At 54.2% G+C, this 24,938-nt stretch overlaps 2 protein-coding genes and 1 pseudogene across 2 annotated transcripts; all 3 read right to left on the bottom strand.

Moving 5' to 3' along the window:
* Positions 1–4,016: 4,016 nt before the first annotated feature.
* LOC138118367 (protocadherin alpha-3 pseudogene) lies at positions 4,017–6,566 on the bottom strand (annotated as a pseudogene).
* A 4,819-nt stretch (positions 6,567–11,385) lies between these two features.
* LOC138118366 (protocadherin alpha-13-like) lies at positions 11,386–13,935 on the bottom strand. The gene is given in 1 exon segment (XM_069029305.1): positions 11,386–13,935. A coding segment is annotated over 1 exon segment (2,550 nt).
* Positions 13,936–18,766: 4,831 nt separating this feature from the next.
* On the bottom strand, positions 18,767–22,942 carry LOC138118365 (protocadherin alpha-6-like). The gene has a single exon (XM_069029304.1). The coding sequence runs from the start codon at positions 21,299–21,301 to the stop codon at positions 18,767–18,769; it is 2,535 nt and encodes an 844-aa protein (XP_068885405.1). The 5' UTR covers positions 21,302–22,942.
* Positions 22,943–24,938: the final 1,996 nt, after the last annotated feature.

Raw genomic sequence — 24,938 nt, 5'->3', positions numbered from 1 at the left:
CTTCCTTCCTTCCTTCCTTCCTTCCTTCCTTCCTTCCCTTCACTGTCCTTATGCACACACATACTCTCTTCTCTCTTTGCTTCTTCTTTGTCTCCTTGATCAATATATTTTTCCATATGACTACATCACCCTCCCTCATGAAGCACGCACATGCCAGACAGACTTCAATACACATGAACAACCATGGGGAATCTTCTTCAGGAACGCAAAGCCATCACAGCCCAGCACTCCAATCCTTCTAGAACACTGAAAAAAATATGGAGCAACCACAGTTCCTGAACACTCTTCATATACCTCGATGAAGAACTATTCTTCAAGCCTTATTTGCCACCTGCATAATGAGTGTAAAGTTCTGGCTTCATATTTCAGGCAGGCCAGCGCAGTCAGAAACATACAGCAAGAACATCCATCCCCAGGGGCATTACTCCCCGTGGAATGCCTCTGCGTGTAGCCTGATCCACAGGGTAAAGGTAACAAAGTCATCTTATCTGTGTCATTTTCTCTGAGAACACATCCCTGACTCCCAACACATCCACTCTGAGAACTGTGTTAGGGTTCCTCCTTCATTCGTGCTTCTGCCGTTGCTCACACTGTGTCTGGAAGCAGCAAGATAGGAATGAGAGGAGACAGTGGTGCTCTGCTGATCCAATAAAGGACTCATAGAGCATTTCAAACTGGAAGGCACCCATAACGATCATCGAGTCCGATTCCAAATCTAGGCACATTTGGTCAATCCAAAATGAAGATACCATGACTAAAGATGTATAAAGGTACAATTTTCTTTCAGACTCATCTTTAGGTAGCAGCAACTTACCTGAAGCATCCCTGGCTCCTTCTTCAGAAAAGAGATACCTTCAATGGAAGTGGTTCTGAAGCACATTTTCTTGTAATGTTATCAGAGATTTCTGGGGGAGACGAATAGGGGAAAACGACCCACATTCTGTAAAAGCCTCTAAATCACAGAACAGAGCGCAATGCTCCCTCGGGCACTTTTATCACACGCAAACTCAGAGAGATCCTGCAAATCTAAGGACATTCTTCCAAACGTCAACGTCAGCTTAGACGACTGGAAAATCCATCCCTCATACTGACGGTCAGCTGCTGGAAACTCTGCTACCTGACAGCTGCCAAAACTGAGCAGTTTGCATCTCATCCACTGTTACCAACGCATTAATGCACCAATGTAAAAGAAGAAGAAGAAGAAGAAAAAAGATAGAACTTTTTAGTAAAAAGAGAGAAGAAAACTAGAAGGTCCCATTCCACCATATCAAAATGCCAGGTTTGGGAGCTTCTTGATTATGGACAGAACTTTTTCCACTGCCTATCAAGACAAGAGCAGAGATGCAAACAAGGAGAGCTTCAGAGAAGGTTGACCAAGCAAGACTAATACTTGGAAAAGCTGCTGTTTCACCAACACTGTGTTTTCAAAAGCGAGTGATCCAAGTTGTGTATGGTAGATGTCTTCATATCTGGCAGGAACCGCATGGAGAATACAAAGGATACACAGGACTTCAGAAGGATCTGAGAGGATCCAAGGCAAACAACCCCAAGTGACAGGTGTCTTCACAAGGTTTTCCAGTGGAATCCTCCATACCAAGCTCTGGGAAAGGAATCTCCAGCTAAGCAGCTGGAGCTTTTCTTCCCCAATGATACTGCTTATGCCACACAGCATCTCAATTTCCTCAGTGAAGAAAGTTCCCCACTCAAAGTCACCCTCCCCGTGACAGAGGGCCCAAGCAATACTCCATGCCACTTGGAGGATTCCCAGCTGCAGCAGCCAAACTGCCCCACCAAAACAGCATGGCCCAGCAATAAAACCCACTCTGAGCACGACCCAGGCTTTTGCACATCCCCACCTTCCCCCACAATTGGCACAAAGAATTTATGAAGGGATGCAAGGCCACAGAACGTCTGTCAGGCTCTGTGAAATTCACCCTGAATGTTCTGTGCTTTTTCAGCAATCTCAGATGGAAACACCACAGAACTACACAGTAGAGATGTTCAAAATTCTGTGATCAGAGTGACAGCTCTGATCCTGGTCCAGATTCATTTTGTTTTGAGAGAACCACACCAAGTGCTGGAGCACAAGCACAGTCACAATATAAACTGTGGGGGAGAATTTCTATGATATAACATCAGAGCTGGGCTGCTCTGGAAGGTGTGGTGTGGCCATGCAGGTATCAGGGTTAAGCATGGCAAGGGGACACCCCATTTCTACTGAGGCTGACCCTGCAAGTACTCAAGTAGGAGAAATAAGGCACGCACGGATTATACCCCCCTCCTCATCACATCCTCTTATGAATCCCACTTGACAAGCAGCAAGGAACCATCATGGCAAAATCAACAGATGAGGAAGCTACTGTAGATGTCCACCCCTACACAAGGACTCCAACAAGATGAAGTGCTATCCTCACACAATGCTTTTCTCAAAATAAGAGGCAAGTGGTTCATCAAACAATATTCAGCATTGCATTTCTGCTTACCAACATCTTTGGTACAGTAATGGTGTATCAGCACAAATCTCTTTCTGTTCCGGGAGATCTTCATAACCTCAAAGGACTTCATGGCCATTTCAATATCACACAGCATCTCACGATCCAAAAGGCCTCCTGCTCCAGAACCTTAGACCCTTGGAAATGATCCCAGGCAGAAACTCTCTGTGCCCATCCTGCCTCACAGTTTTTTTCCAGGCGTCCTTCATTGCTCACTCTGGGACATGAGTTCTCAAGACAACCACATCATCACTCACTCTTGTCATCAGACATGGCCTTCCCAATGAATCCCACCTTCCTTGGACAAGTCTTCCCTCTGCTCAAGGTCACATCAAGAAATATCTGGGCCTTACTCTGTCACTGCCACACTCACTTTCATAAACAGGCTACAGTTTCCTTCCACTTCACTTTTGTGAACCCCTTCATCAATGAAAGCACCACAGAAAAACATACAGATGTACCATATACACAGGGTGCAGCAGACTCTGCAGCTGACCTGTCATGTTTTGCAATGCTTCAGCTACCTCAGATGGAAATGGGGAAAACTGGGGAGCAATACCCTTTCTAAAGGTGCTGTTGGGGCAGCTCTGAATCACAATGGCATTGATTTCATGCTCTAAGAGTGAAACCAAAATCTTGATAAGCGGGAGGATTTAGGTTTTGTTGGGGAATTATGTTTCCCTCTGGGGTTTGTTTGTTTGGGCTTTCCGGTTTTTTTTTTTTTTTTTTTTGTTCAGAAAGTATTTCCAGGGCTCTTGAAATGATATGATTTTTAATACTTATTGTGATAGAACATCAAAAGAGGCCAGCATATTTCATGTCATTTCTATGGCCAAGAATACAAATTCACAATGGAGAGGCAGAGCATCCCAAGGACAAGAAAACTGAATTCTAACACTTACCTTGAGTCACACTGCCCTGCCTAAACAGGTAATAAGTAGAGCCAAAAGATGCAGGGGAAAAGATGATAGTAAAATTCCATACTGCTTTTCCTACTTTCTTAATGAGTGTCATGATAGAACCTAAATGCAGAATTGTTATTTCCACAGGGAGCCTAAAATCTGAAGTCCCGAGTGTAATTTTGTGTCACATCTCTTGCAATGAAAATGAAAGAGGATAGTGCTCAATAATAATCCAGACCTAATACCAATATGGTCAGAAGTCAGCAAAGGCATTAAGTCAATACACAGTGGTTGGGGCACTGTCGCCACCACAGTGTGTCTTGTATTCCTGCACCAAGCTCTCACTGAAACCCTACACGCCAGGAAGCAAGAAAGTTGCCTGCAAAGCTGGAACATCGTGGCACGGCTCATTGCAATCAGCAGTAACTTAATTCTCGAGAACAACTCCTGCCCAACGCAGCAACACTCAGCTGCGGATGGTAACTCCTCTGGGGTGCCATAATAATCTTATTTCGGCTTCCACACACCAAGAAATTGCCGGGAAGGACACGGCGGTGGATGGAAATATCCCCTTAATATCCTTCAACAACCAGTGCCCTCAGGCTGCGGGGGCGGAGCGTCGCTACGAGCAGCAACTACGCAGGGGGGGCAGACAATAGGCAGAGGAGAAAAGAGGCGGCGGACGAAAGGGTGAGAGCAAGGGAGGGGCACTGACCGTGTCCAGGAGAGCGGAGGGCTCCGGCTGCGTGTCCTTGGCCGCGGGGCCGGGCGGCGGCGGAGGGAAGTTGGGGCTGAAAACCATGAGGTCGCTCTTGCCCGCGCCGTCCGCCACGCACAGGCTGCGGCTGTGGCGCTGCGAGTACGACCAGCTGCCCACTTCGCTGGCGCACACGAGCGTCGTGGGCCCGGGCCCCGACAGCACGGCCGCCCGCGGCGCCCAGCGCGACGCCCCGTACAGCACCACCGCCAGCAGGAACAGGCTCGACACGGCGCAGATGGCCACCACCAGCCACACGTTCGTCGCCGCGCTCGCCGCACCGGCGCCCAGCTCCGCGCCCGCCGCCGACCGCGACGACGACGATCCCGCGGCCGCGGCCAGCGCCGCCTCGGCGGCCTCCACCAGCGACACGCTGAGCGTGGCCGTGGCCGAGCGCGCCGGCTCGCCGTGGTCGCGCACCACGATCAGCAGCCTCTGGCGAGGGCCGTCCGCCTCCTCCAGCGCCCGCGCCGTGCTCACCTCGCCGCTGTAGAGCCCCACGCGGAACGGGCCCTTGCCCCGCGGCTCCCACAGCTCGTAGCGCAGCCACGCGTTGTAGCCCGAGTCGGCGTCCACGGCGCGGATCTTCGCCACCACCTGCCCCGCCGGCGCCCCCCACGCCGCCCACGCCCACAGCGTGCCCGACACCGAGCCCGAGCCCGCCGCCGCCGCCGCCGAGCCCGCCTCGCCCGCCACGCCGCCCGCCTCCGGCGCCGAGCCCGCAGGCGGCAGCAGCGCCGGCGCGTTGTCGTTCTCGTCCAGCACGAACAGCTGCACCGTGGCGTTGCCGCACAGCGGCGGCTCGCCCGCGTCCACCGCACGCACCTCGAACTGCAGCACCTGCAGCTCCTCGTAGTCCAAGGGCTGCAGCGCCCACAGACGCCCGCTCTCCGCGTCCACCGACACGTAGCTCGACGCCGGACGCCACCCGCCGCCCACGCCGCCCTCCCACACCGAGTAGCTCACGCGCCCGTTGCCCGCCTCGTCCGGGTCCCGCGCCCACAGCCGCGCCAGCTCCGCGCCCGCCGCGTTGTTCTCCCGCGCCAGCACCGTGTACACGGCCTGCGCGAACGCCGGCGCGTTGTCGTTCACGTCCGACACCGCCACCCGCAGCCCGCGCCTGCCGCGCAGCGCCGGCGCCCCGCCGTCCTCCGCACGCACCTCCACCTCGTACTCCGACACCCGCTCCCGGTCCAGCGCCTCGCGCAGCACCAGCGAGTACGAGCCCGCGAACGTCGCCTCCAGACCGAACGGCGACGCCGGCCACACCCAGCACCGCACGCGGCCGTTCGCCCCCGAGTCCCGGTCCGACACGCTCAGCAGGGCCACCACCGTCCCCACCGACGCGTCCTCCGGCACCGGCACCGACAGCGACGTCACCCACACCTCCGGCGCGTTGTCGTTCACGTCCAGCACCTCCACTTCCACGCTGCAGTGACCCGACAGCGGCGGTGTCCCTTTATCTGTCGCTTCGATTTGCAGTTCGTGTAAACGAACGTTTTCGAAGTCCAAAGTACCCGTCAGTCTGATCTCGCCCGTTTTGGTGTCAATGGTAAAGAGTTCTTTGTTACCGACAGGAATCGAACTCAAGATGCTGTAAGAAAACTCCTTATTGCTGCCTTCGTCCGGATCCGTGGCATTCACACGCACTACGAGTGTCCCTTCTGCAGCGCTCTCCGGTAGCTGCACTTTATAGACAGAGTGGTTGAACTGGGGCGCGTTGTCGTTCACGTCCAGCACCGAGATCACCAGCTCCATGGTGCCCGTCAGAGACGGCCGGCCCCCGTCACTCGCCGTCAGCACCAACCGGTGAACGGGAATCGTCTCGCGGTCCAAAGACTTTGCGAGCACCAGAAACAGAGACTTCCTGTTTTCATCAGAGGATTTAACATCCAGTGTAAAATGCTCGCTGGGGCTGAGTGTGTAGGAGAGCTGCGCGTTCGCTCCGATATCCGCATCCGACGCGCCCTCCAGCGGGAAACGAGACCCGGTAGGGGAGTTCTCCGATAAACTGAGGTTTCTGCGGGCGGCGGGGAAGATGGGGGCATTGTCGTTGATGTCGGTGACCTCCAGCTGCACATGGAAGACGCGCAGCGGCCGCTCCACCAGCACCTCCAGCCGCAGCGCGCACGGCGCGCTCTTGCCGCACAGCTCCTCCCGGTCGAGCCGCGAGCTCACCAGCAGCGCGCCGCTCGCCCCGCTCACCTCCACGCTCGCCCGCCGGCCCTGCGCCACCAGCCGCAGCCGCCGCGCCTCCGCCTCGCCCGCCTCCAGGCCCAGGTCCTGCGCCAGACGGCCCACCACCGTGCCGGCCTTGGCTTCCTCCGGCACCGAGTACCGCACCTGCCCGCCCGCCAGCGCCCAGGCCGCCTGCAGCACCAGCACCCGCACCACCGCACACCAACGCTCCCCCATCGCCGCCGCCTCTGCCGCTGTGGCTGCCGGCCCCGGCACGGGCCCCGCACGGCTCCCCGCCGCCGCCCGGACGCACCGGCTCTGCTGCCCGGCCCGCGCCGCCCCCCCGCGCTCACAGCCGGGCTCTCCGCCGCACCGGGGCGGAGCCGCCCACACGCCGTTCCTGAGCCTGCAGCGACACCGTGCGCTGCTCCGCCGCCTCACACGCTCCGCCACAGCGCCTGCGCTTTTGGTCTGTCATGGCCATCTCCTCTGCTTTTTCTCTTCCAAACGTGCTCGGTTTTCTTTTTATTCTTTGTGCTTTTTTTCTGTTCCCTCTTCTTTATCCCTTCGGGTAAGTCGCAAGAAGCCTCTGGAGCCAGACAGCAGAAAAAACAAGCCGGATCCACCAACTCGATTTACGTTGCATTAGCGTTGGACATCGGAATATTCTAATGCAGGCGGAGGCTCTGGAGAACCAGCTCCATCCAGCGATTAGAGGTAAGGTCGTTGAGTACTGCTCATCTCCTTTTCTCTTGTTTTCTTTCTTCTTTTTGTCATCTTCCATTCCTAATTACCTCCTTGTGTGATTCCTTCATAACACCTTTCTCTTCTCTCACTCCTTTTATATACTTCTTTCTTGCTCTCCTCCCTTTCTGTGTACAGTGAGAGCATCTGTGACATGGCAGTTTATCCTTCCTTCCTTCCTTCCTTCCTTCCTTCCTTCCTTCCTTCCTTCCTTCCTTCCTTCCTTCCTTCCTTCCTTCCTTCCTTCCTTCCTTCCTTCCTTCCTTCCTTCCTTCCTTCCTTCCTTCCTTCCTTCCTTCCTTCCTTCCTTCCTTCCTTCCTTCCTTCCTTCCTTCCTTCCTTCCTTCCCTTCACTGTCCTTATGCACACACATACTCTCTTCTCTCTTTGCTTCTTCGTCTCCTTGATCAATGCATTTTTCCATAAGATTACATCACCCTCCCTCATGAAGCACGCACATGCCTGACAGACTTCAATACACACGAACAACCCAGGGGAATCTTCTTCAGGAACTCAAAGCCATCACAGCCCAGCACACCAGTCCTTCTAGAACACTGAAAAAAATATGGAGCAACCACAGTTCCTGAACACTCTTCATATACCTCGATGAAGAACTATTCTTCAAGCCTTATTTGCCACCTGCATAATGAGTGTAAAGTTCTGGCTTCATATTTCAGGCAGGCCAGCACAGTCAGAAACATACAGCAAGAACATCCATCCCCAGGGGCATTACTCCCCGTGGAATGCCTCTGCGTGTAGCCTGATCCACAGGGTAAAGGCAACAAAGTCATCTTATCTGTGTCATTTTCTCTGAGAACACATCCCCAACTCCCAACACATCCACTCTGGGAACTGTGTTAGGGTTCCTCCTTCATCCGTGCTTCCTGCCGTTTGCTCACACTGTGTCTGGAAGCAGCAAGATAGGAATGAGAGGAGGCAGTGGTGCTCTGCTGACCCTATAAAGGACTCATAGAACATTTCAAACTGGAAGGCACCCATAACGATCATCGAGTCCGATTCCAAATCCAGGCACATTTGGTCAATCCAAAATGAAGATACCATGACTAAAGATGTATAAAGGTACAATTTTCTTTCAGACTCATCTTTAGGTAACAGCAAGTACCTGAAGCATCCCTGGCTCCTTCTTCAGAAAAGAGATACCTTCAATGGAAGTGGTTCTGAAGCACATTTTCTTGTAATGTTATCAGAGATTTCTGGGGGAGACGAATAGGGGAAAACGACCCACATTCTGTAAAAGCCTCTAAATCACTGAACAGAGCGCAATGCTCCCTCAGGCACTTTTATCACACGCAAACTCAGAGAGATCCTGCAAATCTAAGGACATTCTTCCAAACGTCAACGTCAGCTTAGACGACTGGAAAATCCATCCCTCATACTGACGGTCAGCTGCTGGAAACTCTGCTACCTGACAGCTGCCAAAACTCAGCAGTTTGCATCTCATCCACTGTTACCAACGCATTGCCAATGCAAAAGAAGAAAAAAAAAAAGATAGAACTTTTTAGTAAAAAGAGAGAAGAAAACTAGAAGGTCCCATTCCACCATATCAAAATGCCAGGTTTGGGAGCTTCTTGATTATGGACAGAACTTTTTCCACTGCCTATCAAGACAAGAGCAGAGATGTAAACAAGGAGAGCTTCAGAGAAGGTTGACCAAGCAAGACTAATACTTGGAAAAGCTGCTGTTTCACCAACACTGTGTTTTCAAAAGCAAGTGATCCAAGTTGTGTATGGTAGATGTCTTCATATCTGGCAGGAACAGCATGGAGAATACAAAGGATACACAGGACTTCAGAAGGATCTGAGAGGATCCAAGGCAAACAACCCCAAGTGACAGGTGTCTTCACAAGGTTTTCCAGTGGAATCCTCCATACCAAGCTCTGGGAAAGGAATCTCCAGCTAAGCAGCTGGAGCTTTTCTTCCCCAATGATACTGCTTATGCCACACAGCATCTCAATTTCCTCAGTGAAGAAAATTCCCCACTCAAAGTCACCCTCCCCGTGACAGAGGGACCAAGCAATACTGCATGCCACTTGGAGGATTCCAGCTGCAGCAGCCAAACTGCACCACCAAAACAGCATGGCCCAGCAATAAAACCCACTCTGAACACGACCCAGGCCTTTGCACATCCCCACCTTCCCCCACAATTGGCACAAAGAATTTATGAAGGGATGCAAAGCCACAGAACATCTGTCAGGCTCTGTGAAATTCACCCTGAATGTTCTGTGCTTTTTCAGCAATCTCAGATGGAAACACCACAGAACTACACAGTAGAGATGTTCAAAATTCTGTGATCAGAGTGACAGCTCTGATCCTGGTCCAGATTCATTTTGTTTTGAGAGAACCACACCAAGTGCTGGAGCACAAGCACAGTCACAATATAAACTGTGGGGGAGAATTTCTATGATATAACATCAGAGCTGGGCTGCTCTGGAAGGTGTGGTGTGGCCATGCAGGTATCAGGGTTAAGCATGGCAAGGGGACACCCCATTTCTACTGAGGCTGACCCTGCAAGTACTCAAGTAGGAGAAATAAGGCACGCACGGATTATACCCCCCTCCTCATCACATCCTCTTATGAATCCCACTTGACAAGCAGCAAGGAACCATCATGGCAAAATCAACAGATGAGGAAGCTACTGTAGATGTCCACCCCTACACAAGGACTCCAACAAGATGAAGTGCCATCCTCACACAATGCTTTTCTCAAAATAAGAGGCAAGTGGTTCATCAAACAATATTCAGCATTGCATTTCTGCTTACCAACATCTTTGGTACAGTAATGGTGTATCAGCACAAATCTCTTTCTGTTCCAGGAGATCTTCATAACCTCAAAGGACTTCATGGCCATTTCAATATCACACAGCATCTCACGAACCAAAAGGCCTCCTGCTCCAGAACCTTAGACCCTTGGAAATGATCCCAGGCAGAAACTCTCTGTGCCCATCCTGCCTCACAGTTTTTTTCCAGGCGTCCTTCATTGCTCACTCTGGGACATGAGTTCTCAAGACAACCACATCATCACTCACTCTTGTCATCAGACATGGCCTTCCCATTGAATCCCACCTTCCTTGGACAAGTCTTCCCTCTGCTCAAGGTCACATCAAGAAATATCTGGGCCTTACTCTGTCACTGCCACACTCACTTTCATAAACAGGCTACAGTTTCCTTCCACTTCACCTTTTGTGAACCCCTTCATCAATGAAAGCACCACAGAAAAACATACAGATGTACCATATACACAGGGTGCAGCAGACTCTGCAGCTGACCTGTCATGTTTTGCAATGCTTCAGCTACCTCAGATGGAAATGGGGAAAACTGGGGAGCAATACCCTTTCTAAAGGTGCTGTTGGGGCAGCTCTGAATCACAATGGCATTGATTTCATGCTCTAAGAGTGAAACCAAAATCTTGATAAGCGGGAGGATTTAGGTTTTGTTTGGGGAAATATGTTTCCCTCTGGGGTTTGTTTGTTTGGGCTTTCCGTTTTTTTCTCTTTTTTTTTGTTCAGAAAGTATTTCCAGGGCTCTTGAAATGATATGATTTTTAATACTTATTGTGATAGAACATCAAAAGAGGCCAGCATATTTCATGTCATTTCTATGGCCAAGAAAACAAATTCACAATGGAGAGGCAGAGCATCCCAAGAACAAGAAAACTGAATTCTAACACTTACCTTGAGTCACACTGCTCTGCCTAAACAGGTAATAAGTAGAGCCAAAAGATGCAGGGGAAAAGATCATAGTAAAATTCCATACTGCTTTTCCTACTTTCTTAATGAGTGTCATGATAGAACCTAAATGCAGAATTGTTATTTCCACAGGGAGCCTAAAATCTGAAGTCCCGAGTGTAATTTTGTGTCACATCTCTTGCAATGAAAATGAAAGAGGATAGTGCTCAATAATAATCCAGACCTAACACCAATATGGTCAGAAGTCAGCAAAGGCATTAAGTCAATGCACAGTGATTGGGGCACTGTCGCCACCACAGTGTGTCTTGTATTCCTGCACCAAGCTCTCACTGAAACCCTACACGCCAGCAAGCAAGAAAGTTGCCTGCAAAGCTGGAACATCGTGGCACCGCTCATTGCAATCAGCAGTAACTTAATTCTCGAGTACAACTCCTGCCCAACGCAGCAACACTCAGCTGCGGATGGTAACTCCTCTGGGGTGCCATAATAATCTTATTTCGGCTTCCACACACCAAGAAATTGCCGGGAAGGACACGGCGGTGGATGGAAATGTCCCTTTAATATCCTTCAACACCCACTGCCCTCAGGCTGAGGGGGCGGAGCGTCGCTACGAGCAGCAACTACGCAGGGGGGGCAGACAATAGGCAGAGGAGAAAAGAGGCGGCGGACGAAAGGGTGAGAGCAAGGGAGGGGCACTGACCGTGTCCAGGAGAGCGGAGGGCTCCGGCTGCGTGTCCTTGGCCGCGGGGCCGGGCGGCGGCGGAGGGAAGTTGGGGCTGAAAACCATGAGGTCGCTCTTGCCCGCGCCGTCCGCCACGCACAGGCTCCGGCTGTGGCGCTGCGAGTACGACCAGCTGCCCACTTCGCTGGCGCACACGAGCGTCGTGGGCCCGGGCCCCGACAGCATGGCCGCCCGCGGCGCCCAGCGCGACGCCCCGTACAGCACCACCGCCAGCAGGAACAGGCTCGACACGGCGCAGATGGCCACCACCAGCCACACGTTCGTCGCCGCGCTCGCCGCACCGGCGCCCAGCTCCGCGCCCGCCGCCGACCGCGACGACGACGATCCCGCGGCCGCGGCCAGCGCCGCCTCGGCGGCCTCCACCAGCGACACGCTGAGCGTGGCCGTGGCCGAGCGCGCCGGCTCGCCGTGGTCGCGCACCACGATCAGCAGCCTCTGGCGAGGGCCGTCCGCCTCCTCCAGCGCCCGCGCCGTGCTCACCTCGCCGCTGTAGAGCCCCACGCGGAACGGGCCCTTGCCCCGCGGCTCCCACAGCTCGTAGCGCAGCCACGCGTTGTAGCCCGAGTCGGCGTCCACGGCGCGGATCTTCGCCACCACCTGCCCCGCCGGCGCCCCCCACGCCGCCCACGCCCACAGCGTGCCCGACACCGAGCCCGAGCCCGCCGCCGCCGCCGCCGAGCCCGCCTCGCCCGCCACGCCGCCCGCCTCCGGCGCCGAGCCCGCAGGCGGCAGCAGCGCCGGCGCGTTGTCGTTCTCGTCCAGCACGAACAGCTGCACCGTGGCGTTGCCGCACAGCGGCGGCTCGCCCGCGTCCACCGCACGCACCTCGAACTGCAGCACCTGCAGCTCCTCGTAGTCCAAGGGCTGCAGCGCCCACAGACGCCCGCTCTCCGCGTCCACCGACACGTAGCTCGACGCCGGACGCCACCCGCCGCCCACGCCGCCCTCCCACACCGAGTAGCTCACGCGCCCGTTGCCCGCCTCGTCCGGGTCCCGCGCCCACAGCCGCGCCAGCTCCGCGCCCGCCGCGTTGTTCTCCCGCGCCAGCACCGTGTACACGGCCTGCGCGAACGCCGGCGCGTTGTCGTTCACGTCCGACACCGCCACCCGCAGCCCGCGCCTGCCGCGCAGCGCCGGCGCCCCGCCGTCCTCCGCACGCACCTCCACCTCGTACTCCGACACCCGCTCCCGGTCCAGCGCCTCGCGCAGCACCAGCGAGTACGAGCCCGCGAACGTCGCCTCCAGACCGAACGGCGACGCCGGCCACACCCAGCACCGCACGCGGCCGTTCGCCCCCGAGTCCCGGTCCGACACGCTCAGCAGGGCCACCACCGTCCCCACCGACGCGTCCTCCGGCACCGGCACCGACAGCGACGTCACCCACACCTCGGGAGCGTTGTCGTTCACGTCCAGCACCTCCAGCACCACCTTGCAGTGGCCGGACAGCGGGGGTGTCCCTTTATCCCTCGCTTCAATACGAAAATTAAATACCTTGACTTCTTCAAAGTCCAGGGCTGCTGTGAGGTGAATCTCCCCGGTATTCGGATTGATGGAAATCACATCTCTTCCACTCGGGGGAATGCAGTTCGTCACGCTATAGGTCACCTCACTGTTAATACCCTCGTCCGGATCCGTGGCGTTCACACGCGTCACCAGCGTCCCCACCTCAGCGCTCTCCGACAGCTGCACTTTATACACCGACTGGTTGAATTGAGGCGAGTTGTCGTTCACATCCAGCACCGAGATCACCAGCTCCATGGTGCCCGTCAGAGACGGCCGGCCCCCGTCACTCGCCGTCAGCACCAACCGGTGAACGGGAATCGTCTCGCGGTCCAAAGATTTCGTTAAAACAAGTTCGGGTTCAATACTTCCGTCATTCGATTTTTGTAAATCCAGAGAGAAGTGCTCGCTGGGGCTGAGTGTGTAGGAGAGCTGCGCGTTCGCTCCGATATCCGCATCCGACGCGCCCTCCAGCGGGAAACGAGACCCGGTAGGGGAGTTTTCCGACAAACTGAGGTTTTTGCGGGCGGCGGGGAAGATGGGGGCATTGTCGTTGATGTCGGTGACCTCCAGCTGCACATGGAAGACGCGCAGCGGCCGCTCCACCAGCACCTCCAGCCGCAGCGCGCACGGCGCGCTCTTGCCGCACAGCTCCTCCCGGTCGAGCCGCGAGCTCACCAGCAGCGCGCCGCTCGCCCCGCTCACCTCCACGCTCGCCCGCCGGCCCTGCGCCACCAGCCGCAGCCGCCGCGCCTCCGCCTCGCCCGCCTCCAGGCCCAGGTCCTGCGCCAGACGGCCCACCACCGTGCCGGCCTTGGCTTCCTCCGGCACCGAGTACCGCACCTGCCCGCCCGCCAGCGCCTAGGCCGCCTGCAGCACCAGCACCCGCACCACCGCACACCAACGCTCCCCCATCGCCGCCGCCGCCGCCGCCGCTGTGGCTGCCGGCCCCGGCACGGGCCCCGCACGGCTCCCCGCCGCCGCCCGGACGCACCGGCTCTGCTGCCCGGCCCGCGCCGCCCCCCCGCGCTCACAGCCGGGCTCTCCGCCGCACCGGGGCGGAGCCGCCCACACGCCGTTCCTGAGCCTGCAGCGACACCGTGCGCTGCTCCGCCGCCTCACACGCTCCGCCACAGCGCCCGCGCCTCCAACCGGCGATGGGCGTCTCCTCTGCCGTCTGTTCGTGCCATGTTCCTCTTCCTTTTTCTTTTTTATTTTTCGTATCTCTTGCTGTTTCCTTGCAAATAGTCGTTTACATCTTGGTTTTACTTCGTTTTTCTCATTTTATTTTGCTTTCTTCTTTCAATTCTTTCTTTTTAGTCTCGTTTCGTTTCTTTTCTCTTTCCTCCTTTTCCCCCCCTCTTTCTACTTTTCTCTTTACTTCTTCTCCTTTTCCTTCTCCCTCTATTTCGTCATTGCCCTCCCGTTCCCTATTCTTTACTTCCTGTTTCTTTTCTTTCTATCCTCCATTATTCTTTAGCCCCTCTGAAAGGTCGTCCGTTGCCACCAGCGCTGTGGCACCGATCATCAAAGTCGGAGTCATTAGCGCCGGAACCTGGTGCTATAGCCACGATGGAGTCTTGTTAGGTACCAACTCCGCTCAGGGTCTGCAGACAAGGTAGGTGTGTTCTGGTCATCTCCTGTATCATCGCTTCTATTTTTCCATCCTGTTCTTTTCTCTCTTACTTTCCTTCTGGCTTTATTTTTACTTGCATAAGCTCCTTGCTTGCTGTTTAATTTCTTCTTACTGCCTTTTGTTATTCCTTTTTCCCCCTTCTGTTGTCTCTCTTTCCCTTATCCTTCCTTGTTCTGTTTTCCTGTCTTTCCTATTTATCCCTGTCCTATTTTGCCGCCTCCTCTTCTGACTCCACCCTCTCTATTCTTCTCCTATTTTTTTTCCTTGACTAAAGTATTTCCCACGTGATCATGATGAACAGTGTAAATGTCCTTTGGGAAAAGCTCTCATTCTTCTTTTTGACACTGGTTCCTTCAAGTCCGTATTAATTTTTTTTTAATCTCCTTTCTACTTCCTTCTTCCTTTCTCTTCTTCCTCTCTCTCTTCCTTTCTCTTTGTTTTCCTTCCTCGGACTCTGTGCCTTGTCATTGCCTCCCCTCTCTTCTGCTTCCATCCTTGTAACCTCTGTTCATTTTTTCCTTGAACAACCATTTTAAGAATACCTATAGCACCCCACTATGAAGCATGGACATATCCTTTGGAAAGATTTCTCATTTCTTTTCCCTACCCTCCTATCCCTGTTGATAGGAAACAACCTTTCTTACCTCCCACCCATGCACCTGCAAATTCCCCTCCCTTTGAATAAAGGCCACACTCTTCAGCCTCCAGTTCTCCCAAGGATCTACAATAGCACAGCAAGGCAGTCAGGCGGCAAAGAACATCTCTGCTACATCAGCACAGGTTCCACCACCCTCTGACACAAAAGCCAGAGAAACAGCTGCTGACACATCTAATAAAAAAGGCTCCAAATACTCCAAACAACACTGATGAGCCCCTCATTCGGGAACTCAAACCCAACACAGCCCAGCACGACGATCCTCCAATACTGCTGAAAAAGCACTGTGAGACCACAGCTACCGAGCAGCCGTCATACACTTCTGTGCAGAACTCTTCTTCCTGACTCTTGGTCCACCTGCAAATCCAACCCAAAGCCACAAGTGTAACACCACGGCCTTGCCGCTGAGAACACCTGCTGCATGCCCAACAACACCTACGCCAAGAAATGCATTAATGTCACTTCTCCTTCTGTCCTTGCTTCCACGTGCTCACCCTGTGCCAGGAAGCAACAGGAAAGGATTGGGAGCAGGCAGTGGTGCTCCAAACCTACAGGCATTTCAATCCAGGCAACATTCAGTCGATCCAACATGAAGATACCACGGCTGAAAAGGAACCAAAGTACACCTGTCTCTCACACACAGCCTCTTCATGCACAAGTGACTTACCTGTAGCATCACTGGTTGCTTTTTCAGAAAAAGAAACTCCAGCACCAGAAGTATTGGTTTTAAGGGACGGTGTCCCTTGATGTTACTAGCAACTTCCTGTCCCTAGCAAGACCAAGACCCGAGAAATAACCGAGGAAATGTTTCAAGAAGGCTGGCAGAATGATACAAATTTGAAAAACCTTCTGTTTGACTGACAACAGCCCACACAAAATACAGGCAATAAAAGGCAGGTAATGCCACAAGCAGCAATGTCACAGGGAACAACAGAGCACAAGAATATGCAGAACTACTGGAGGTCCTGACAGGATTCCAGGAGAGCAGCCTTTTGCACGTGGGCCTTCTCTCAAGGTTTTCTACTGACACCCTTTATCCCATTCCATGTGAAACAAGATCTCAACTCCTTCCCAATGACATAGATTGTGTTCTACCCAGTATCCACATTTTCCTTAGGCAACACACTCCCCCACTTAAACTCACCCTCCCCACCACATGACTCCAGGCCCTATTTAGTGCCACATGCAGAATCACTGACAAAATATCAAACACTGCTAGAACCCAGTAACATGACCCAGCTGTAAACTCTGCTCTGCATGTGATTCAATTCTTTGTACATCCTCACCTTCCCTCGTGATTGGTGTAGAGAACATACTGAGGGCTGAAAAGCCGCACAGCATCTTGGCAGACTCTTCCCAGCTGCCTGTTCACCACCAATGCTTTGCTCCTTTTCAGCAATCTCAGGTGGGAACACCACAAAGCTGCACTTAGACTTCATGAAGATTCTGTGGTTAGAATTGTGACAGATCTGATCCCGGTCTACACATCTTTGTATCATCAAGAGAACCACAGCAGAAAACAAAGCACAAAAGCACTCACATGGTCAGTTCAGTGGGAGAATTTGTATCACATGAAAGCAGAGCTGGGCTGAAGTGCAGGTTTGTGCCTGCAAATATCAGAATGAGCCATGTGTGACATCAGGACACACCACCTCTACTGCCCCACCTGTGCAGTGCACAAATAGGGGAGGTTGAGCACATAAAGATTACAGCCACCTCATCACGTGTCCTTATAAATCCCACCTGAGGAGGGGCAAGGAACCATCGTGGCGACAGCAGTGGCTGTGAAAACGACTATAAATGCCCACCACTACACAAGGACAGCAGCTTGAAGTGTTCCCCTTCCACAACACCATTTCTGAAACAAGCAAATCATAAAACAACATTCAGCACTCTCCATCTCACCAGCTCTTACCAAGGCATGGTCTCTGTCAGGCAGGAACCACCACAAGGGCCCGTCTCTGATGAAAGATACTGAGAACCTCAAAGGAACATCTGTGAGCATTTCAGTATCACACGCTGTCTCATGATCAGGAAGGCATCCACTCCAAACCCTTAGGGCCTAGGAAATGATCCTTGGCAAGAGCATTCTGTTCCCATCCTGCCTCACGCTGTCCTCTAGGCATCCTCCACTCACCACTCTGAGATGTGTTCTCAAGGTAAATATATGATCTCATGTTCTTTTCTTACGTCATGACCCATGGCCTTCCCATGGATTTGCAGTTTCCCCAAAAACATGTTTTCCCACTTCTCAAGATCACCCTCCAGATGAGGAAATGGCCAGGCCCTACTCAGTGTCACAGACCACAGCTTCCTTTCCTATCTCAAGGCTCAACACGGCTTTTGCTTATCCTTCTCAGCAACGACAGCACCATAAAACACTCAGAGACGGCATCATCAACGCAGTTTACAGCAGAACCTCTGCTGCTGACATTTCATGTCTAGTAATGCTTCAGCTATGTCAGATGGAAGTGTGGCAGACCTGGGAGCAAAACTCTTTCTAAAGGTGATATTGGGACAATGGGACATCACTGATGTCATGCTCGGAGAAAAAGACCGAATTGTTGGTGAGAGCACCAGTGTAACACATGACAGGGACCATGTAGGAGAGTCTTATTTGAGACTTGGCTGGGAATGGTGGTTCTTTCATTTTTGGGGTTGTTACTTTGTTTCTTCATTACAGAAGAGATTTCCAGAGCTTTTGAAACGATGTTGCCATTTATGCAAATTTTGAAAAACATCAAAACGGGCCAGTGTATTTCATGCTATTTCTAAGGCCAGGAACACAAATCCACAATCTCAGGTATAGGGGCAGCAGGAAAAGGAAAAAATGTCTTGCTTTTCACACCTTCCTTGGGCCATACTCCTCTGGCCCTACACTTCATGCTACCAGTTAAAGCAACATGATACGTGGAAAAAGATCACGGAAATATGTAAATGGCAGCCACACTCTCTCTACTTTCTTAATGACTCTGGTAGAAAGAATATAGTGAACTTTTGTCCATGAAATACAGTTGTCACCTTGTATCAGATCTTCTCGTGAGCAGAATTAGAGAAGGATAAGAATTTTTCATATGAAATCAGATTAAAACCAGCACGGTTAGCAGTCAATAAGGCCATAAGGCAATACACAGTGCCTGGGGGACTGCAAACATCACAACCTACATTTTTTCGATCCTTGAGCAAGCTTGGGTGGAAACGCTACACACCAGAAGCCAAGACTGTTTCGAAAGATGACGCTTTGGGACACCTCACATCGCAATAGGCAGTGATTCCACTCTAGGACAGAACAATTCACACCTAGAGCAGCAAACTGCAGCTGCGGACCATAACTGCTCCGGGGTGCCGCAATATTTCCATATTCCCCCTAAGGGCAGATGCAAATGTGCCACTGATATCCTTAAGCACCCGTCAAGCGCCCATCGCTCTCGGGCCGTGGGAGCTGAGCCTGGATCTCAGCAGAGCCTGCGCACCTGACGGAACAAAAGGGTTGGGTGCGGGAAAGAAACGAGCAAGGGAGGGGCACTGACCGTGTCCAGGAGAGCGGAGGGCTCCGGCTGCGTGTCCTTGGCCGCGGAGCCGGGCGGCGGCGGAGGGAAGTTGGGGCTGAAAACCATGAGGTCGCTCTTGCCCGCGCCGTCCGCCACGCACAGGCTCCGGCTGTGGCGCTGCGAGTACGACCAGCTGCCCACTTCGCTGGCGCACACGAGCGTCGTGGGCCCGGGCCCCGACAGCACGGCCGCCCGCGGCGCCCAGCGCGACGCCCCGTACAGCACCACCGCCAGCAGGAACAGGCTCGACACGGCGCAGATGGCCACCACCAGCCACACGTTCGTCGCCGCGCTCGCCGCACCGGCGCCCAGCTCCGCGCCCGCCGCCGACCGCGACGACGACGATCCCGCGGCCGCGGCCAGCGCCGCCTCGGCGGCCTCCACCAGCGACACGCTGAGCGTGGCCGTGGCCGAGCGCGCCGGCTCGCCGTGGTCGCGCACCACGATCAGCAGCCTCTGGCGAGGGCCGTCCGCCTCCTCCAGCGCCCGCGCCGTGCTCACCTCGCCGCTGTAGAGCCCCACGCGGAACGGGCCCTTGCCCCGCGGCTCCCACAGCTCGTAGCGCAGCCACGCGTTGTAGCCCGAGTCGGCGTCCACGGCGCGGATCTTCGCCACCACCTGCCCCGCCGGCGCCCCCCACGCCGCCCACGCCCACAGCGTGCCCGACACCGAGCCCGAGCCCGCCGCCGCCGCCGCCGAGCCCGCCTCGCCCGCCACGCCGCCCGCCTCCGGCGCCGAGCCCGCAGGCGGCAGCAGCGCCGGCGCGTTGTCGTTCTCGTCCAGCACGAACAGCTGCACCGTGGCGTTGCCGCACAGCGGCGGCTCGCCCGCGTCCACCGCACGCACCTCGAACTGCAGCACCTGCAGCTCCTCGTAGTCCAAGGGCTGCAGCGCCCACAGACGCCCGCTCTCCGCGTCCACCGACACGTAGCTCGACGCCGGACGCCACCCGCCGCCCACGCCGCCCTCCCACACCGAGTAGCTCACGCGCCCGTTGCCCGCCTCGTCCGGGTCCCGCGCCCACAGCCGCGCCAGCTCCGCGCCCGCCGCGTTGTTCTCCCGCGCCAGCACCGTGTACACGGCCTGCGCGAACGCCGGCGCGTTGTCGTTCACGTCCGACACCGCCACCCGCAGCCCGCGCCTGCCGCGCAGCGCCGGCGCCCCGCCGTCCTCCGCACGCACCTCCACCTCGTACTCCGACACCCGCTCCCGGTCCAGCGCCTCGCGCAGCACCAGCGAGTACGAGCCCGCGAACGTCGCCTCCAGACCGAACGGCGACGCCGGCCACACCCAGCACCGCACGCGGCCGTTCGCCCCCGAGTCCCGGTCCGACACGCTCAGCAGGGCCACCACCGTCCCCACCGACGCGTCCTCCGGCACCGGCACCGACAGCGACGTCACCCACACCTCCGGCGCGTTGTCGTTCACGTCCAGAACCTCCAGTTCCACTCGGCAGTGCCCCGACAGAGGGGGTGTCCCTTTATCTCTCGCTTCAATACGGAAATCAAATACATTGACTTCTTCGAAGTCCAGGGCTGCTGTGAGGTGAATCTCCCCGGTATTCGGATTGATGGAAATCACATCTCTTCCACTCGGGGGAACGAAGTTCGTCACGCTATAGGTCACCTCACTGTTAATACCCTCGTCCGGATCCGTGGCGTTCACACGCGTCACCAGCGTCCCCACCTCGGCGCTCTCCGGCAGCTGGACTTTATACACCGACTGGTTGAACTGGGGCGCGTTGTCGTTCACATCCAGCACCGAGATCACCAGCTCCATTGTTCCTGTCAGAGACGGCCGGCCCCCATCACTCGCCGTCAGCACCAACCGGTGAACGGGAATTGTCTCGCGGTCCAAAGATTTCATTAAAACAAGTTCAGGTTCAACATTTCGCTCACTCGATTTTTGTAAATCCAGAGAGAAGTGCTCGCTGGGGCTGAGTGTGTAGGAGAGCTGCGCGTTCGCTCCGATATCCGCATCCGACGCGCCCTCCAGCGGGAAACGAGACCCCGGCATTGCAGATAATTCCGCGATGCTGAGGTTTCTGCGGGCGGCGGGGAAGATGGGGGCATTGTCGTTGATGTCGGTGACCTCCAGCTGCACATGGAAGACGCGCAGCGGCCGCTCCACCAGCACCTCCAGCCGCAGCGCGCACGGCGCGCTCTTGCCGCACAGCTCCTCCCGGTCGAGCCGCGAGCTCACCAGCAGCGCGCCGCTCGCCCCGCTCACCTCCACGCTCGCCCGCCGGCCCTGCGCCACCAGCCGCAGCCGCCGCGCCTCCGCCTCGCCCGCCTCCAGGCCCAGGTCCTGCGCCAGACGGCCCACCACCGTGCCGGCCTTGGCTTCCTCCGGCACCGAGTACCGCACCTGCCCGCCCGCCAGCGCCCAGGCCGCCTGCAGCACCAGCACCCGCACCACCGCACAACAACGCTCCCCCATCGCCGCCGCCTCTGCCGCTGTGGCTGCCGGCCCCGGCACGGGCCCCGCACGGCTCCCCGCCGCCGCCCGGACGCACCGGCTCTGCTGCCCGGCCCGCGCCGCCCCCCCGCGCTCACAGCCGGGCTCTCCGCCGCACCGGGGCGGAGCCGCCCACACGCCGTTCCTGAGCCTGCAGCGACACCGTGCGCTGCTCCGCCGCCTCACACGCTCCGCCACAGCGCCCGCGCCTCCGCTCCGTCATGGCCATCTCCTCTGCCGTGGCTTCCAAAAGTGCTCCTTTTTTATTTTATCCTTTGGGCTTTTTTTCACTGCTCTCTTCTTTATCCCTTCTGGTATCTCGCCAGTCGCCTCCGGCGCCGCGCGGCAAACAAAAGAATTCGGATCCACCAACTCTAATTACGTGGCATCAACGCTGGAGCACCGGATTCTAATCCAGGCGGAGGCTGTTGGGAACCAGCTCCGGCCGGGAGTTAGAGGCATCCTCGGTGAGTAATCCCTTCTCTTTAGCATTTTCCATTCTTAATCACCTCCTTCTGTCATTTCTTCCTAGCATCTTCTTTCTGGTTTACTTTCTCTTCTTCCTTTCCTTTTTTCCCTCCTTTCTCCCCTTCCTCCGTTTTTGTGTAGAGTAGAAGTGTCGGTGACATGCCAGTAAACTCAGTTCCAGTTTTTCCCTTTCTCCCTGTTTTTCTACTCCTTTCTTCCTTGCTTTCAATTTTCTTCCATTTCCGTCCTCTGTTCACTTTTACCTTACCAAGGAGGGAGTAATCTTACCATGTCTACAGCATTCTCGATGTGGTGTAGGAACATATTCTTTGGCAAAAGCTCTCCTTTCTCTTCACTTCTGCCTTCCATCTCTTCAGAGAAGTAAAAATCTTCCTGCTTTCCTCCTGTCCATGCACTTGCAACTTCCCCATTTTCCAGGATAAAGGCCACACTCTTCAGCCTCCAGTACTCTCAAGGATGCAGCAATAACACAGCAAGGCAATCACACGCCAAAGAACAGCTCTTGTGTATCAGAACAGGTTCCACCACTCTCTGACACAAAAGCTGAATCACAGCTACTGAGACATCTGTGCAGGCAAGCCTGAAAGAGTCCAAACAATTCAGGAACTCAAAGCTATCACAGCCCAGCACGACAATGCTCCATAAAGACTTTAAAAAGCGCTGGGAAAACACCACTCCTGAGCTTTCTTCGTGTATCTCGATTCTTCCTGACTTGTTTTCTACCTACGAAATGTCAAGTTTATGCCTTCCCTTTAAGGCAGGAATGCACTGCCACAACAACACACCCAGAACCTCAGGATCTACGAGCATCGCTCCCCACACAAAACCTCCCAACCATTCGCATGATGCACCTGTCACACAGTCAAACAAAATGCACCGAGGTAACACCACGGCATTGGCACCAAGAACATCCCCGGGACTCCCAACACAGCCACTCCCTGAGGTGGAGTGCGGTCCCTCCTCCATTCCCAGTGGCTGCCACCCACCCAGCTGTGCCTGGAAGCTGCAGGGAAAGTACGAAAGCAGACAATGATGCTTTGGTTGTCCCATAGGGTCAACATTGTGATGATTCAACCTGAAGATGGCACAACTGAAGAGGAGCTGAAGAACCGGTCTCAGACACATCCACTTCAGGTGAGTGACTTACCTGTGGCATGACTGGCTCCTTGTTCAGAAAAGAAACATCCTCGGGGAGGGAAATTGGTTTAAAGGGATATTTGCCCATAACATTATCAGTATTTCTGGGGAAGCTGGACATAAAAAAAATTACTCAAGTTCTGCAAAAACTGAACAGAATGCAGTGCCCGTTATGTATTTCTATCACAATGGAGGATGGAAGCAGAGCTGTAAATTACAGACAATTCTCTCAAAATTAAACTGAGCTCAGGCAGAAAAGGGACTCCCTACACCCGTGGGAAACCCCTCAGCATCTGACACCTGACAGCTGCCAAAGTCAGCAGTCAGCATTTCATCCAACATTACCAACACGTTGCCAATATGACAGGGAAAAATCCAAAACAAATAATGAAAACACTGCAAAAATTAAAAGGTTGGGCAGGTCTTATTAGAGAGGAGAAAAGAAAAACAAAATGTTCCATTCCACTTTATTGAAATGCAAGTTAAGGCAACATCTTGAATACAAGGCTAATCCTTCCCCTTTCTACCAAGCCTAAGAGCAAAGGTAATCAAGGAAACACTCAGAGACGCACAGCAGCATGATCCAAATTTGAAAAAGCCTCTCTTTGACAAACAACATTCCACATCAAACCCAAGTAATTAAAGGCACGCAGGGCAGATGTCTCCACAAGCAGCAAGACCAGAAAGAACAACTGTGCCCTAAGATATGCAGAACTTCTGGGTGTCCTGAGAGGATCCCAGGAGAGCAGCACTGTGTGGTGGGACCCTCCTCATGATATTCCACTGTAATCATCTGTCTTACACCCTGGGAACTGGGATCTCCAGTTAAGCAGACATTCTCCATTTCCTCCCCAATTATGCATTCAAATCCTCCCCTTCTCCCATGCCTGGCACAAAGAATATAGAGAGTGCTGCAAATCCATTCTGTGACTCTTGGACTCTTCCCACATGCCAGGATGCTTTGTGTCCTTTCAGCAATTTCAAATACAAATCGAGTTCTTAAAGGTTTTGTGGTTAGAGTCATGAACAGTTCTCTTCCCAGTCCCCACAAATCTCCTCCTCCAAGAGCTCACACCAAAAGATGAAGCACAAGTGCACTCAAAATGCCAACTGGGTGGGAGAATTTCTACCACAGAAAACCAGAGCTGGGCTGCTCTGTAGATGAGGATGTTTGGTGTGTACAATCCAGACACCAGAATGAGCCGTGTGTGATAACAGCACACACCATCTCTACCCACACTGACTCTGCAAGAGCACAGGAAGGGGAAGAAAAGCTCAACAAGATTACACCCATCTCCTCAACTGCCATGAAAATCGTGTCTGATGAGGAGCACAGACCCACCATGGCAAGAGCTGTGGGAGCTGGTATAAACGCCCTACAATACACATGGAAAGCAGTTTGAAGTGCTACCCTCCCACAACAACACTCCCAAAGCAGCAGCAGCAGCAAAAACGTTCATGAGTCTGAATGTTACCAACTCTTATCCAGCACATTCCCCATGTCAGGCCAGTGGCAGCACAAGGGACTGTCTCTGATGGCAGATATTCATAACCTCAAAGGACTCTGTGGCCATTTCAATAGCACATATTATCTCAAGATCCAGAAGGCCTCCAACTTCACACCCTTGGAACTTGGGAAAGGATCCTGGGCAGAAACACTCTGTGCCCATCCTGGCTCCTGCTTTCCTCTAAGCATCCTCCATTCCCCAGTCCAAAACAGTTATTCTCCAGAAAAGGACATCATTTCCATTCCTCTCCTCTTATGACATGACCCATTCTCTTAAAAATTATTCCAGGTTCCCTCAGACAAGTCCTCCCAGTGCTCAAGGTCACCTTTCACATCAGGACATAGCCGGACCCTACTCAGTGTCACTGCCACCTTCACCTCTGTGACAAGGCACAATTTGCTTCCCCTACCTCAGGAATCAATTTGACTTTTGCTCACCCTTCCCAGCAATGAGAGCACTACAAAACCCACACAGGTGGCATCACA

This window comes from Aphelocoma coerulescens, chromosome 13, assembly GCF_041296385.1.
Source record: "Aphelocoma coerulescens isolate FSJ_1873_10779 chromosome 13, UR_Acoe_1.0, whole genome shotgun sequence".
NCBI lineage: Eukaryota > Metazoa > Chordata > Aves > Passeriformes > Corvidae > Aphelocoma > Aphelocoma coerulescens.
Note: the sequence above shows the minus strand (reverse complement) of the source record. Positions and strands in the feature narration are given on the sequence as shown.